Source organism: Atractosteus spatula, chromosome 9, assembly GCF_055471065.1.
Source record: "Atractosteus spatula isolate fAtrSpa1 chromosome 9, fAtrSpa1.hap1, whole genome shotgun sequence".
NCBI lineage: Eukaryota > Metazoa > Chordata > Actinopteri > Semionotiformes > Lepisosteidae > Atractosteus > Atractosteus spatula.
In genome coordinates, this window is record NC_142714.1 from 22,876,656 (window position 1) to 22,892,323 (window position 15,668).

Here is a 15,668-nt window from a genome sequence, read left to right on the forward strand (position 1 = left end):
TTGTAAAAACATGTGATTTCATATGATGGATGCTTTCAGGAAATAGAATTTGGCCAGATCACTCTTTGAAGAGTGTAGAATTAACTGTATGTACAGTGAGCAGGAGAACAAACATACCCAGAAGTGAAACCAGTTTGTATTGGTGAGTTATGTTATAGGCTAATCTCTTTTTTCCCTTGTTAAGCAATAGGTAATTAAAGACTTTTTACAAATCAAAATTAATTATGACAAGATCCATAGTATTTAAGTTTTGTGTACTTATTTTTCAGTATTCCATGTAGAAAACTTAAAGACTGCTTTAAGATTCACAAGGTACTGTGACTGAAGTGTGACTGCTTATTCATGTGATGGTCTGATATTCACGGTCTGATCTCTCCACCGTGGTCCCGGAAGAGGCCCACCCCTGTCCCAAGCCAGACCCCCCCAGGAGCGCCACCATCTCCACGGGGAGTCTGACGCCCATCAAATCCACGCCCATCCTCAACAACGGCTCGCCCACCATCCTGGGCAAGAGGAGCTACGAGCAGCACAACGGGCTGGACGGTGAGTGGCCCTCCGGGGTGCTGGTGCAGGCAGAGGGGGAGAGCCGTTCACACGCCCTACACCCTGAGGCTTTGATTGGCCAAGACTGGTAAACGAACGTGTACGTGCAAGAGACCTGTCTTAACACACTTTCTCATGGTAGGTAAAAGACGGCTCAAGGCTGGCTCTTGTTATAGGAGCCACAATAGCCTCAAATAAAAAAAAAACACATTGCACATGTGTGAGACAAGATGTAAATATATATTTTTTTCATTTCTGCAGTTTTTCAAGTTAAGATCAGTTATTTTAATTATTGATTAGGAATGGACCTGTCTTCATGTTAAATTTTAAGTTCCCATTTTGCACAGGAGTACTACTATTACTTGAATTCTTTGATTGCTTTTTTGTCATCTTTGGCATATATGTTTTAATTAATTACCGTGTTTCCCTTGATCAGCAAGAGAAATTCCAGCCCCGTGTGGCAGAAACGTGAAGTGCAGGTTTTAATCACTGCAATCAGATTTGGAATCAAGGGTTTCAAATGAGAGGTGGCCACTGGGCTCTTCCTGCTCATTCGATTCCAGCAAATTGATCCCAGAATGTCATGTATCGTTTCTGGGAGGATCCCACAAAGTCTGCTCCAGCAACATGGCGCGGTAACAAGTTGCAGCTGTGTTTCTGCAGGCCCAGCTCTGTTTCTTTACAGCTGGCCTAGAGAATGTCTGCTGTGGATCTCACACAGCTCAGGGAATTTAGCGCAGAAACCAGGTGGGTTGTTTGGCTGTTTTCTATCGGCTTAAGAGCTGGTCCTTGTGGAAAAACCTCTTTAGACTCCATAGATGCAGCAGTGTTTATCAGAACTCTGAAAGAGGGACCTTTCCTTGGACTCCAACTGTCACCTCAAGAAAGATAAGCAAATATTTTATTCAAAATCCTTATTGTATAATCTCTGCATTGACAGTGCAGTGGCCATTAAACTGTTCACCAGTTGAAAGTTTGAATGGAAGTCGTTTCCAATATTTTATAATATTTGGCGATAGTATATCTCCCTCCTCCAGACTTCACCTGTTTTGCTGTTTTCTAGACAGGTGTTGCTTTAGTTCCTTTTGTTGGCGCCTGTCCAATGAACATTATTTTGAGAGATCAATTCTACTCTTCATGAAAACAAACACAAAATCATAACTCTTTTCACTCTGGCCTGCATTTCCGAATGAGTGATCTGCATTGTAACTTTGGTTGATCCCCCATACACATACATATAGTCACCCGTACAGGCTGTGATTGTGGTGCAGTCTGGACTTGGGTCAGATCCAGGCCCATGTGTGTGAAGTCATATGGCATTGTGCAAGTCAGCTAACTATAGTGCTCATGGGTCATCATAGTTAGCTTGGTTCAGCTTGTGTTCCTCCTGCAGTCTGCAAGAATGCTAATCTAAGCAATCTGTCTCAACAAAAATCCAAAAGTTTCTTCCATGAGATAATTATTCATCAACAAAATTCATCATCCCCTGTGTTGTCAATGAATTATGACAGCTAGGAGTTTAATAGCAATTTGTAAAAAAGGATTTGTTCTTTGCAGTTTATCCTCTGCCTATGTCTGTGATTAAAAAAGCTCAGCAATGGTTTAGATTGACCTTATCTTTGCTATCTATAACTATCAGAAGAATATTGTAAATATAGGAGTACTACATATGAATATATAGGAAAATTCATGTTCTTAAGCATTTTGTAGTTTCTTGAGGCTTAATGTTTAGTTTTAGGCTTGAAAAGGCCATTTGAACTTACTGCTGCACTGGTTTTATGTACATTAATTCATAAATAAACACAAAATGCTTCTATGACAGGGGTATCAGACTCACTTTGTGGAGAATCTAGTGTATGCTAATTTTTCTTCCAATCTGAGTCATCAGTTAAGCTAATTATTCAGGCAAAGTTGTTACTTATGGTCTTTTGCTCAAAACCCTTCATTAAAGGTACGATTATTTATGTGTACAGGTGTCTATACTGTGGGTTTAGAAGGTATTGACCCCCATTGTATTTTGCCACATTTTGTTGTGTTTAAACCAGGAACCTCGATAGACTTACATATTTCTTTCCATTTTGATCCATACAACATGTACATTATCAATATGTACAAAAAAATTCCTGAAAAATAAAAACCTTCTAAATCTATATTGGAAACGTATTCACTCCCTTAGCACTAATACACTTTAATAACATCTACCTTAACTAGTTCCCTTTAGAATTTGGACAGTATATTGATTAGAATCCACCTGTGTGTAATTAAAGTGTTTAACCATTCTGAATGAGCACACCTGTCATTATAAGGATATATATTTCCTCTTTGTGTGAATTTCCCACCATTGAACATGCAAAGCAATATGAAGACAAGCTTCCATAACAACTAAGCATCAGAGTTCTGGACAGACACAAGTTAGGCACAGGATATAAAAAAAATTAAAGTATCCTGAGTATCCTACGGAGCAATCACTTATCAGAAATTGGAGGATACATAGAACTTGACAGAATCTTCAATAACCAGGTCGTCTCCCAAACCTCAGCAGCAGAGCAAGAAGGACACTGGCCAGAGAAGCAGTCAAGAGACCCACAGAGACCTACAATATCTCATAATTGACATGGGAAGTGCGTTCTCAATAGCTCACTATAGTACTCCACAAATCTGGGTTGTAGAGTGGCAGGGAGGAAGACATATTTCACATGAAATCCCATTTTGACTATGCAAAAAGGCATGTAGAGTAGGAGCACATGAGACAATGTGAAAAGACTGTGCTCTGATTAGACAGAAATTTAGTTATTTGGCCTTAATTGCCAAGCAACGCATCTTGCAAAGAAAAACAATGCTCTTCATTTGCAAAACACCATTCTTACATTGAAGCATGGGTTTGGCAGCTTCATGTTGTGGGTTTGCTTTTCCTCAACAGAGACTGGTATGCTTGTCAAAATAGAGCACAGAATGAATGGAGCAAAGTATAGGCAGATCCTGGAGCAAAACCTGGAACAACATCAATCTGATATGGAGATTCATATTTCAGCATGACAGTGACCCCAAATACAAAGCCAATGCAATCCGTCAGAGGCTTAAAAAAAAGAAGGTGTCCAGAATTACATTTCATAGAAACTCTGTGACAGGAACTGAATATTGCTGTACACCACGTCTCCCCCAGTAACCTGCAACAGCTGGAGCAACTTTTCAAGGGAGAGTGGGAGAGAATTAAACCAGCAAGATGTGAGAAGCTGGTTACAACATAACACAAAAGACTTGAGCCTGTAATTGCTGTAAAAGTGGGAACAACTTAATATATACTTAAGGTCTTAGGGGAATGAACACTTGTCTTTTTCTATTTTTCATTAAAGTTTCTTTTACAATACAAATGCTTCTACCCCATCAAAATGTTAAGTGTAGGTTAAGTATGTTTTGTTAATGGTACAAAACAATCATGTTCAAGTGTGTTGCAATTTAAGTTGTTAACAGCCTTTCTTTGTGTCCCTAAGTGCTCCAAACCTAACTGGGAATTATATGAACCAAACTGTGGTTCAGTGATAAATCATTATCCCAAGACAAATCCATCTCCACAGGTGCTGTTAAATGGTTTCTGCATCCTGTAAGTGTGCTGTCAGCAGTTGTGAACTGATAAACAGTAAAATTTTGAAAAAAAAAGTTAACTTTAAAGGCAGTGTCAATTACAAAACTATGTACTGTATGCTAGGCAAATATCAGCCAGGAAGGGGCAGTAGTGTTTGTGTTTCTGTTACATTCATGCAGAGAAGCATTTACAGTGGGTTGAGTTTGCTATTGATGCCTTCTTCTACCTCTTTCACACATACATTGTAGAACACCCAATGGGTTGCTGCTGGGATTCTATGTTGCCTTGATTCAAAGCGAATAAGAGGCTGGAATGGGAGGAAGGGGGCATTCTCTGTGTGTTTCATGGGGAGATGGTGTTGAGGCCCTGGCATCGGTCCAGAAGCTCAGTGCAGTCTCTGTGATTGATGACAGCGCGTTGAATGCCTCTGTGCCAGTGTAGTGCTCTGCCTAGGCTGCTTATGCAGTGTTCAGAAGGGCATTTTGCCAGGTTGTGTTTTACCCCAGCCTGTTCCACACACACTTGAGTTACTTCACAAACAAGAAACTGCCCCTGCTTTATATTCAGTCACCTTGCAATATTACTGCTTTCATGTGCTGGAATAACCTGAGTTTGAAATAGCTTATAGCAGTTTGCTGGCCGCTTTCATTTTGTAGATTTTTATTTTAACGGTACAAAGACATTGAAATAAGATGGTTCATTTTTGGGAATGTAAGAATATAATTCCTGTAATATGATCATATAATTCCTTAGATGAATTTCGATAGATATAAAACAGATGATGCTCCCAATTTGGAACTGGTCATAGGATCTTGTCTGTTGTTTAAAGGCGAATTGCAGTCCTCGTTTCTCAGACTGGTTACTAAATCTTGGTAACGAAATAAATTCATTCGGGATCTAGAAAAACCTCACACTTTCACATCATGAACTTTGTGAAAGTATTGTAAGTCGCCATGTTGTTGCAAACCCCTGGTCCCACGAACTGTGAAGTGATCCAGCCCTTCCTGCTCACTAGTCACTGTGATGACAAATGTAATGTGATGTACGAGTGAATTAAGTACGGGTTGTGCAGAAGAATTTCAACCACAGAAAGTTTCCAATGTGATCTGCGTGCAGAGCTAACAAGTAAGTTCCATTTATCAGCAAAACCATCTCTTGAAGTCAAGGGCAATATTTCTATTGGATTAACAGCGATGTATTCACAGGCTGGCTCCATGTCACCTCACTGGAAGTTTGGACCTCTTTAGTTACAGTACTGTCTGCCTACTGGCTAGGACTTAGCATTTGTTTTGGCCAAGTGACAATGATCAGCCTAATCTCATTTACAGTAGGCCTTCCAACACCTTCTGTTTTCATCTAGAATTAAATCTTAATACTCTACATTTTCCAAAATGATGCTTGTGTGAAAAGAGCTTTTAATTTATTTTACTCAATATCCGTTTTTGTCTAAAGTCTCATTTTGCTCTTTTAGTGATTTCAGAATCTAAAGAATATTTAAATAACTGACATTTCCACAGTTTGATAAAATGTATATTTTATCTAATATTTCGTCAGTTAGATAAAGTATCTCATAATGGACAGTTGATACATTCAGGCATAAGTGGAGGAAACTACAGAATCTCTGCTTCTTCTTTGTGGTCTGGCAACTAATATTGATTCTGCACAAAAAATCTCATTGGTCAGCTGTTTACTGAGATCTACACTCCACCAATACAATAGTATTGGTCCTCTGTTTAAAACGTAGAGATAGCTGCCCCCAGATAATTTATATTTTTATATAATTGGTATATAAAAATATTGGTTTTTAGTTTTATTAATATACTGATCCTGTTTTATTAAACATAATGAATATTATATTATACTTGCTTTACTAGAAGTGAATAAGAACATTTTCAACTTTTTTTAGAAGTAAGTTTGTTACTGACTTACTTTAGCCCATTGTTGTGTCCTGAAACTTGCATTTTTTTGGAATGATCGTATTATATTTTGTAGCCTGCCTTTGCCAGCTTCCCACTGTTTTAGCTGTTCTCACAGTATTTGAGAATAAGCTGGATAACCTGACACTGCCTCTGTCTGCTAATCTAGCAAGTACTGCAGGTTATCTGCCAGCATTCCCTTAACTGGAAGGGCCTGGGAGAAAGCGGCTCTCCCACAGTTATTCTAAAGAATTCCACCTCTGTGTGGGCTCTTTTAGACACAAATCATTTAATTTGCTGCACAAAGTGGCTGCATTGTTGCAAGGAACAACTGCTGGGATGAATTGACGTGGCGTCATTCAGTGCCAGCAACCTCCAAAGGTCTTATGACAGAAGTCAACACACAAACGCATGCCTGAGGGTGTTCAAATGACTGGGCCACGGTCTCACTTACTGTACACAGGACAACTACTGTGAGGGCCTGTTGGATTGCTGTTGTATCAACATCACATTGTCTGACCTGTGGGAAAGTTTCCTTTCTCGTTCACAAAGGCACGACTTCACACTGTGTCGAATGAAAAGGAACATTCTTGCATTCCTCCTGCAACGTCAAAGTTTTCAGTGTGGACGCCATGGTAGGCTCTAGAGGAGTCCTGTAGCACTCCTTTTCCTTTTACTGTAACTCGGAGCATCACTGGCCACTCATCACAGGCATCACAATTCCACACATTCCGAGATATCTCTAGATCCACCACAGTGATGATAAGTTTGGTATTTTCATTTGTCCTCACAGTGCGCATTTTTTAGTTTAGGGTGTTGTGATCCCAGTTCACTGTTGAAGTTTCCTTTCAGCTGAATTAGTCTCCATTTTCTCAGTTCCTCTATGACCTGCAATACATGAATTCAAGATCAAAAGCATTGCAGTCATGTTGAGCTATGATAGCTGTGCAGCACATGTTTCTAGCATTAGAGAGTATGTTCTTTTACAATTTGAAGTCAGGTTACAAGTGAAACTGTAGCTTCCATAGTCATGAATTTCTACTAGACATTTGTTGAACAAGCACCCTCTGCAAACAACATTCTTACTTGTTCTGCACAACATTTATTTGTGTAGGGAAGTGTCTCCTGTTCTTAGTCCCTGACAGACTTGTATGGAACTTATACTAACTTGCCAGTGTGCCTCCTTGTCCTAACCTATGTTACACATGTACGCTATGTCTGTGTGTTGGTCCCTTTCAAGATTTGGATAACTTCTATTTAATAAAATCATGATAAGCTGTTTTCCTCAGCATGCCACTGTCTCACATTAATTCCTTTCTGACCACTCTGATCTTGAAACAGGTGGAAACCAGAGCAGACACAAGCACAGCAGTATCCTGCAACTTGGCTTTTTGCATGACACAGGGCTGCACGCAAATACAGGTGCAGAAGGATGAAGTACTGTATACGTTGAAGCCACAGACCTGTTGTAAAAGAATGGGACGATTCAAAAGTGTTTGATCGTGGTAGCTTTAGTGTGGCCGAGCTCTTTACAGACGTATAATAAATGAAGTGCATGGATTTCTGTCCATTGGTAAAATATTGTATAAATCTTTTTGGAGATGTTGATTGTACCTTAAAAATATTCTTAGTGGCTTTGATCAAGATCAAGTACTTGTAATTTTTTTTTTAATAGGGAAAAAGCAGGGGTTGTATAAAGCCACAATCTGCGTTGTCAGACATTGAATTGTCATCTAATGCTTAAACACATACTATAACATTTAATCTGCAGGATCGTTCTTGTGAATGCTATAGCATACAGAATAAAATAATAGGGACCAGACTGTATCTTAGGTTTCCTTTTACACAGGTACTGAGATTCGTTCACAACATAAGAGAAAAGAGATAAGACAGATTAGAGTGCTATGGTCACGTATTTAGTCTTCTTCAATGTGGTACTGGTTTTGTTTTGGTTGTTTTTCTTCAATCTGGACTCACAAGATCTATTCTCTTTCATGTTGTTAGGTATACCTAACCATGGACAAACCAGACAGATGGTAAGAGAATGTTCTTCAACACTAATGGGCTGTTCTGGCGATGCTCGGTGGTGCTTTAGCAGTAGAAAGACCAGGAGGGGGCGCTACCTCTGCACAAATGCATAGCGGGGACGTCTCTGTCCAGACAAGAAGCCCTGCTGTAGACTCTTGGAGTCTTTACTGCTTCAACCCCTTTCCCTTTGAGGAAAATTGACTCAGTTCTGAAGCATCCCCACATGTGTAGTGCAATACGTATAGGGAAAAAAACTATAAAAGTTCCTTTTATCTTGTTAAATATTGCACACATTTTTGTGGCTGGTTTTAGCGCTTTGGCTCGTTTGTCTGGTTCCATCTGCAGTGGTGCGCAGGGGCAGTTGGTGTCATGGTGCAGCGAGGAGACGGCAGGTTTGAAGTCTTGCCTTTGCTGTTTTTCACAGGGCTGCAAGCGGACTGTCAGAGACGTTGTGTTCCCGATTATCTTGAGGTTTTTGAGCATTTAAGATCCCACTTGGACTACGCATTCACATGTGTATCATTACCAAATGAGGCAGTGTTCTCCAGTACCAGTTAAGTCCGTCACACTCGACTCGAAGACTTGGGGTCTTCCACTGTGCTTCACCGGGAGTGCTGTTTCATTGTCATAGTACACGGGTGTGAGCTTGCTCCAGCAGATGGCACTGTGGGGCACATTGAGTCAGCTCAAGTCTGGGAAGACTGCTCTTCTTCAGCATTGCAGGCAGGGCTATGTGGGCTCTTGCTATGTACTTTTTCTTCTCAGCAAAATGCACGATGACTCATTTCAATCAGTCGTTTTCGTCTTTGCCTAAGTAAATTCCAGCCTTTCCCAAAAGAAAACTATCATGGTAAAATTCTGTCCATGCAAGTGTACGGTTATATGTATTGTGTTGCATATTATGGGATTTTTGACTAAAATATAAAGGTACAGTAACAATAAAGGGCTACAGCTTGTGTGTGGGGCCTTGAGCACTGGTGGTTTGAATCTCCTGGTGGATAAGTGCTATATATCCCAACAACGTTTCAATTAGTTCAAGATCTAGCTACCTGTTTCAGAGTTTCTTTTTCAGAAACCTTCCTCAGGTTAGTACGAAAAACAGTGTTATTGAGTAAGGCATATGAAAGGAGTTTTTCTTTCTGCTGAGCAGTCACCTCAGTTGTGCAGACTCTCGCAACTGAAAAGCTACTCATATATACATACATGTTTAAAAAAGAAGCGAGATCCATCACCATGTGGCAGTGTAAGAGTCTAGAGGGTGATTCACAGCATGTGTCTGTGAAGGTGAGAGGACAGGTGAGGAGGCTGGGCAGTGACAGAGTGTGTTGGACATACAATGTGGGGCGTGACGTTTGTCTCCACTTGATCTTCTTGTGCCACAGTATCTTAGATGCCACAATAGCCTAGGGCTCTCAAGCTCTGGTCATCATAATCAGTTAAGGAGGAACAGGCTCAAGTAGCACTTAAAAAGTCAACCCAGAATATTTCTTCAGTGTAAACTATGTGGAAGTGCGTTTAAAACCAAGAACAGGAGGCACTTCTTTACTCAAAGTGTTGTGGGAGCGTGGAACAAGCTGCCCAGCCATGTTTGTGGATCAGGTCCTTGGATCAGTAGGCTGCTGACTAAACCAGCTGGATGGGCTGAAGGGACTCCTCTCGTCTGTATCCTTCTGTTTTTAAAAGGTTTAACGTTCTCTAGAACTAGCTTTGGTTTGAAGTGGAGAAACTTTCCAAAATGTTGTTCGTACTACTGTCCGCATTATACTGGATCCACATAAAGGTGAAAACAGACACTGTGAGAGGTGAGAGGTTTTTTACAGTCATTTTATTGCACATACTGCTGTTACACGATAACAGTAAGAAATAAGGGAAATAAGTTTTTAAAGCATCTGAGAAAGAAATGTGATAGCTAAGTCTTAACAGAACATACCACAGCATATTCTCCTTAGATGGTGTGACCTTAGTTGTGGCCTCAGTGTGAACATAGGAACTAAAGGAATCAGCAGATGAGAGGAGGCCTTTTGGCACATGTAGCTCATTTGGGTTTGGTTGAATATGAGATTAAATATGTGAAACTCACACTTTAAGAAGAAATTAAGTTAATTTATCTTGTTAATGTCCCACATTCACACAACTAGGGGGTTTCAGTGTGCAGGGAAAATTCTTAAAATATTTTACTGTTTTAGCTACATTCATTATTTTTCTTATTTATGAAATTGGGAGGCTAATGTGAATCCTGATGGAAGTATTCCTTCATGGTCTCTCCTAGACATATAACCAACTCTCTAAAGGAACAGTGAAACAAAATTCTGTTGAAAGTAGTTCTTATTTAGGAAGACATTGTGGAAATGGACTTTCCTACTTTTTTCCCCACAGTTACTTGGTAAAAATCGTGGCCCGTGGTTCCAAACGGAGATTCCTCAGATTTTAAATTTACCCCCTACTGTCAAGCACAGGAGAACAGGACACAACTTGACATAAGCCCATTTCAGTTATTTGCATGCAGCTGTCCTGTTGTTTTCATTCCATTTTAATATTTTCTTAGATTCTTTTTTTTTTTGTAGATTGATTAAATGGCAGAAAGAGTGGTAGCTCAGGAGTTTGTTTTGATTTGATTTTGCGCGCACCCATTTTCAGTTGACTTTCTCTCTCGGCCCCCGTTAGAGTGGCGGAGCCCGAGTGCTGAGCTAGCTGAGAGTGCAGGCGTCCATTAGCCTGGTGGGGATGCTCCACAGCTGAATTAATTTTCCCTTCAGCATGTAAGCTTCTGTTTTCTTTTTCCTTATAGTTTCTGTGTTCTCATTGCTCACTCACTTTGTGCAAAACATTCAGAATTTTGCAGCTCTTGTTTTCATTGGTGATTGATTTGTGTTTGCTGCTTTTTTGTCTTTGTTTTATTTATTTTTTGACAGTTAGACATTTTAGATTTAGAGAACCCTTCCTAAAACTGCAAACAATTTTTAATGTCTTCTTTGGTTTTTCATGACAACCTGAAAGAGTGAGGAATGAGACTGTTTTGAAGTGACTGGCAGGGAGGGGTTCTGAGGTTGGTGTTACCTCACTGCCTCTTCCTTTGGTTTTGTATATTGTCTATTTGCTCTTCAGTCTGTTGTGTATGCGAAATTGAACACAGTGTAGAGAGGAGTTGATTCCCAAGGTTTTTGAAAGTTGCTTTAAATGCAAGGCTTATACAATTGGAGAAGTAGATCCGCAGCCTTAACCTTATTACCACAGTGTGCTGTAATTGAAGAATGCCCAATATTTTTTTCTCATTTACTTTTTCTATTTTTCACTGGTTTCTAACGCCTGGACAGCACAGCATGGAGGGCTTCTTGTGTGCGGTTTCTCTTGCTGTTTATCACATCTAAAATGTGTTCTCAAAGTCCTGTATCCCCTGTTTCTTCTTCCTACAATGCCTCTGAAATGTGGAAAACGATAGTTTGGCATCAAATTTCCATTTGGCAACATGTTAATTAATGTAATTGTAATTGGAAATCCTGACAATGATTTTGTTCACTTTCATCTTCCTGGGACTTCCTGGATGGAGTGGCTTTGGGGATATGCACAACAACTTTACACAGCAACATTTTACTCTGCAAATCAGAAACAGAACTTTTAACAAGATGTAACTATAGAAAGAAACCTTACAGACATCTTCTGTTGAAGGTATTGAGAGTCAAAGTAAGTTGTGAAATAAGTAATGTTCTCTAATAGTCATGTCAGTAGTCAGTATTGTGTTTTTTTTAGCTGGGTTTCATTTCTACATGTAGAACGTAGTTTAAAAGTTTTATCCATTGAGTTTTTTTTTAAAGCTAACTCATGCTTTCTGATGCTGCAGAACACTGAACCACAGAGAACTTACAAGCACACGTTGAGTGCTTCCTAGTGTAAAACCGTAAGATCTAGCACAATGCTTGATTTTTTTCAACACCTTCTGATCTAACTGTAAAAAACAATGTGAAAATAAGGAACAAGTCAATCCTGAATACTGTAGCTGTTTGAGTACCCACAACACTCGCAATACATAGCCTGAGCACCAGTGGTCTCAGATCTTTCCTGCTTTGCTGGCCCTGGAGCTTTTCAGGCCAAGCGGTTATGTTCTGTATTTATTTCGGGATTTGCAGTGCCAGATTTCCCAGGGCCTATGAAATTTTTAGGGCTACGAAGGAGGGAAACACTAGTGACTTACGAAAAACGAGCTGAAACAACATGCTTGCGATGGACTCTAGGTGCTCCAAATCAGTAATCATTACGCTGTCTACTGGCTGTTGTAGAAACTAGAACTATCGAAGTGATGGTCACTCGACTTGCTCCATCAATCACGTGGTTTAGCATTAGAATAGTTTAATGTACATCATGTCAATCGACATCATTCAATTGGCATTTACCCCTCTTTTTGCACATTTCGAAGTGAAAGTGCCTGGGGCCTACGGACACCAAAATCCAGCCCTGGGGATTTGCATAATCTTCCTCCAGTGTTCTGCTCCTAGACATGCCCGCATGTGCTCTACTGCCATGGTGGGAACTCTAGCAGGAGAGCTTCCGCTGTGTCCTCATGGTTTTCACTAATACTGCTGCTCTTCCCATCCCCGCCAGGGGCCAAGCCCAAAGCTGCGCCTCAATGGGAAATCCTACCCAAGCGCACGGCTGATTCGGGGCGGCTCCCGGCCCCCCATCAAGAGGAGGACCATGAGCTGGATTGACGTCCCCGATGACCTCCTCTTCATGGCCACCAAGGAGACAAGGTGAGAGACAGAAGGACCCCTGGCATTGTTCTGATGTGTGAACAGGGGGATTGTTAAGTTAGCTGGCAGTGCATGACATAATCTTCAAACTACCTAGAAATTAAATCCGGTCTACGTGCTAATGTGATGAGAGTATCCAGCACAGGGTTATTAAATCAGTTAGTGCCCTCTGGTGTGTTCTCCACTGACCTTCTGGTGTGTGCACTAAATTTCACCTGTTGCACAGGGCAGTTTTCACAATGCAGTCACCTGAATAGGCTGAAATACCAAATCAAATATCGCAATAAATTTATAATATACCAAATATGAAATTATTTTGTAAAATATAAAAGAAATGAATGCATTAGCATATCCTAAGTGTAGTCATTTCTTCATTGATGTAGCTTCGCTGTGAGACCTGTGGGTAGATGCTTGAAAATTGTGCTGTGTTTTTTCTTGGATTGGTCCCAAATTGGTTCTAGCAGACCTCTCGTATCTGTGGGAAGTTCCTAGGTTAAAAAAGGTCAAACATAAAAAAAAAATCCATCTCGAAATAATGATAATAAAAGCAAACTGCTTTCTGGATTTTCATGTCGTCTCTGTGAATTCATGATCTGTATTACAGTAAAAAAAAAGTCCAGTTTGTCCTTGGATCGCAAGTGTCTGGTGGGGTTATAGAGTCAGCCTAAAACCTAGGATATGGTTAAAAAGCGGGAAAGAGCAGTGTTTTCCACTCATGTGGTTGAAGCCTGGATGAATGAGACCCACATATTAATAAGCTAATGATATTCATGTTACCTGGATGGCAGAGAGACCTGTTTGTAACCTTTATTATATTGTTACATGTAAAACACTAGTGTCATTTTCAAATACTGAGTTTAAGATCATTAATTTGCATCATCTGTTTTTTCCTACAGCACTACTGGCGTGAGTCTCAGTTGGTGGTGCTGATGAGATTGTTTGGGATAGTGAAATGTCATGTCTGACAGAACTCTTGATCCAGTAGACTTGGAGAAAGTGACTAGAGGGCGTACAGTAAATTACTGTAGCACAAGGATTAGAAGTGCTGGTCCAAGCAATACGTAATCCTTCAGGTCTTTTAGGTCATCATTAACTTATTCTTACATAAACTCAAGCCTCTGTATCCATCAGAGATTTAGGTCAGTTTAGCAAATTAATTTGGTCTCGCTTCATTTTCGTTACAACTCCGGAAATCATTTGATAATGTCTTGTAAATTAAATTGTTCCAGTGGTGTAGGAATTGATAAAGGGTTGATTTTCTATATAAAAGGCTGACATGGTTATGGCTCTCCAGATTCAGGATTGCCTATCCTTACACTAAACCAGGTGTAGTACTATAGACACAGCTCCTTGTCTTATCTCATTTAGCACTTTTCAGATTTTCACTTTGCTGCAGTGGAACCATAACTGCAGGAAAATTTGAATATCAAGAAGATAGGAGCATCCCATGTGATTTAACTCTACGCAGTAGTGTAAAAACCAAAGTGTAGCATCTGCTGCTGTAATCGTGCTTTCTGTCTTGCACAGGAAAATCCGAAAGCTCATTGCAACTTCAGAGACCAAGCGAGCTGCGAGGCGACCCTACGCTCCAATCGTCATCGAGCCGAGCCAGACTGGCCAATCACTGAGACCACCTGTCAATGAAGAACCAATAGTCATTGAAGACTGAACCTTGTTCTGGCCAATCACACACTGAACCTGACTGTGTTTATTATTACTGTTATTATTGTTTTTTATTTTCCAACCTTAACCCTGACAGATCAGTAATTGTGGATCAACGAAGAAACATTTTGAGTTTCGTGAAATGCTTGTATTCCCAAAGATGGGGGAAGGGACATTTACTTTGTAATATAAGCCGCGTGAGTATTTTTTAACACGTTAAAAATGATAAAAAAAAGACAGTTAACTGCAGTGACATACTGTAACTCCCTTTGTTTCTTTTTGCTTTTTTAAGCTGATAGTTTCTGTTTTGTGAACAGGCTTTGCTGTACCCTTTCTGGAACAGCCAGTTTAACTTAAAAATATCCAATGTGCCGTCTTTTGTACCTTTTTCTTAACTGACATCTGCGCTTGAATGATGTAATTAAGAATAAATCAGTTCTTTCTCTTTTGTGAATATATAAATAGAAAACAAGACAAAGGTCTGTTTTTTTAAACCAATATTTTCTTTCTGGGGTTTGAAACATGAAAGCAAGATTGTGACTGCCATGCTCAAATCCATCCTACAGTATGTATCACTCATTTATCAGCAGAAGAACAAAATTAATTTAGTCTTGTTTGTTCTGCTTGAAAAACAGGGAGCAGTTTATGCTCAAAGTACTCCACTCTCATTTTACACAGCCATGGGTTAAACACTGGTTCTAGAGCCATTTATCATATATATTTTAAAGAAGAGTAAATACACTTGAAAGGTGTGCCTTAATCAAACTGAGCTATCTCTGCAAAGACATCGTATTACTTGGGCACAACACCAAGCATTAAATTGAATTGACTTAAACACAGCATTGTGGCATTGTGACACCACATATATATATATACACAAGGTATGTACCATACATATTCCCCAGGAATAAAGTGTGTACAAAATATATACCCCCCATATGTGACAGTATAGCTTAAATATAATGTGATATTTAAGAGGTCTTTTTGCTAAAATATTTCATCATGCTGAAAATGTTTCAGTACTTCTCATATTTAAGAATACTTCTGTGAGATTAATCTAACGGACATAAGATGCCAATACAGTACACCAGATGCCAGTTTCACATTTGTCTGTTTACAGTAGTAATCTAAAGTGAATATGTTGCCATTTTGTTATACAGTAAACAATAAGAGCGGAAAGAATAGGATTAT

At 39.7% G+C, this 15,668-nt stretch overlaps 1 protein-coding gene across 2 annotated transcripts in view; it reads left to right on the top strand.

The window, feature by feature from the left end:
• Positions 1-14,946, top strand: part of mta1 (metastasis associated 1) — a 68,660-nt gene extending 53,714 nt beyond the window's left edge. Inside the window, exons 16-20 of one of the 2 annotated variants that reach the window (XM_088925045.1) lie at positions 394-588; positions 4,320-4,322; positions 8,047-8,078; positions 12,667-12,815; positions 14,343-14,925. In XM_088925045.1, coding sequence (XP_088781171.1) covers positions 394-588; positions 4,320-4,322; positions 8,047-8,078; positions 12,667-12,815; positions 14,343-14,484 — 521 coding nt within the window. In that variant the 3' untranslated portion in view covers positions 14,485-14,925. Of the gene's footprint in view, positions 1-393; positions 589-4,319; positions 4,323-8,046; positions 8,079-12,666; positions 12,816-14,342 lie in introns of both variants that reach the window. The other variant, XM_088925044.1, reaches the window with a different exon arrangement.
• Positions 14,947-15,668: the final 722 nt, after the last annotated feature.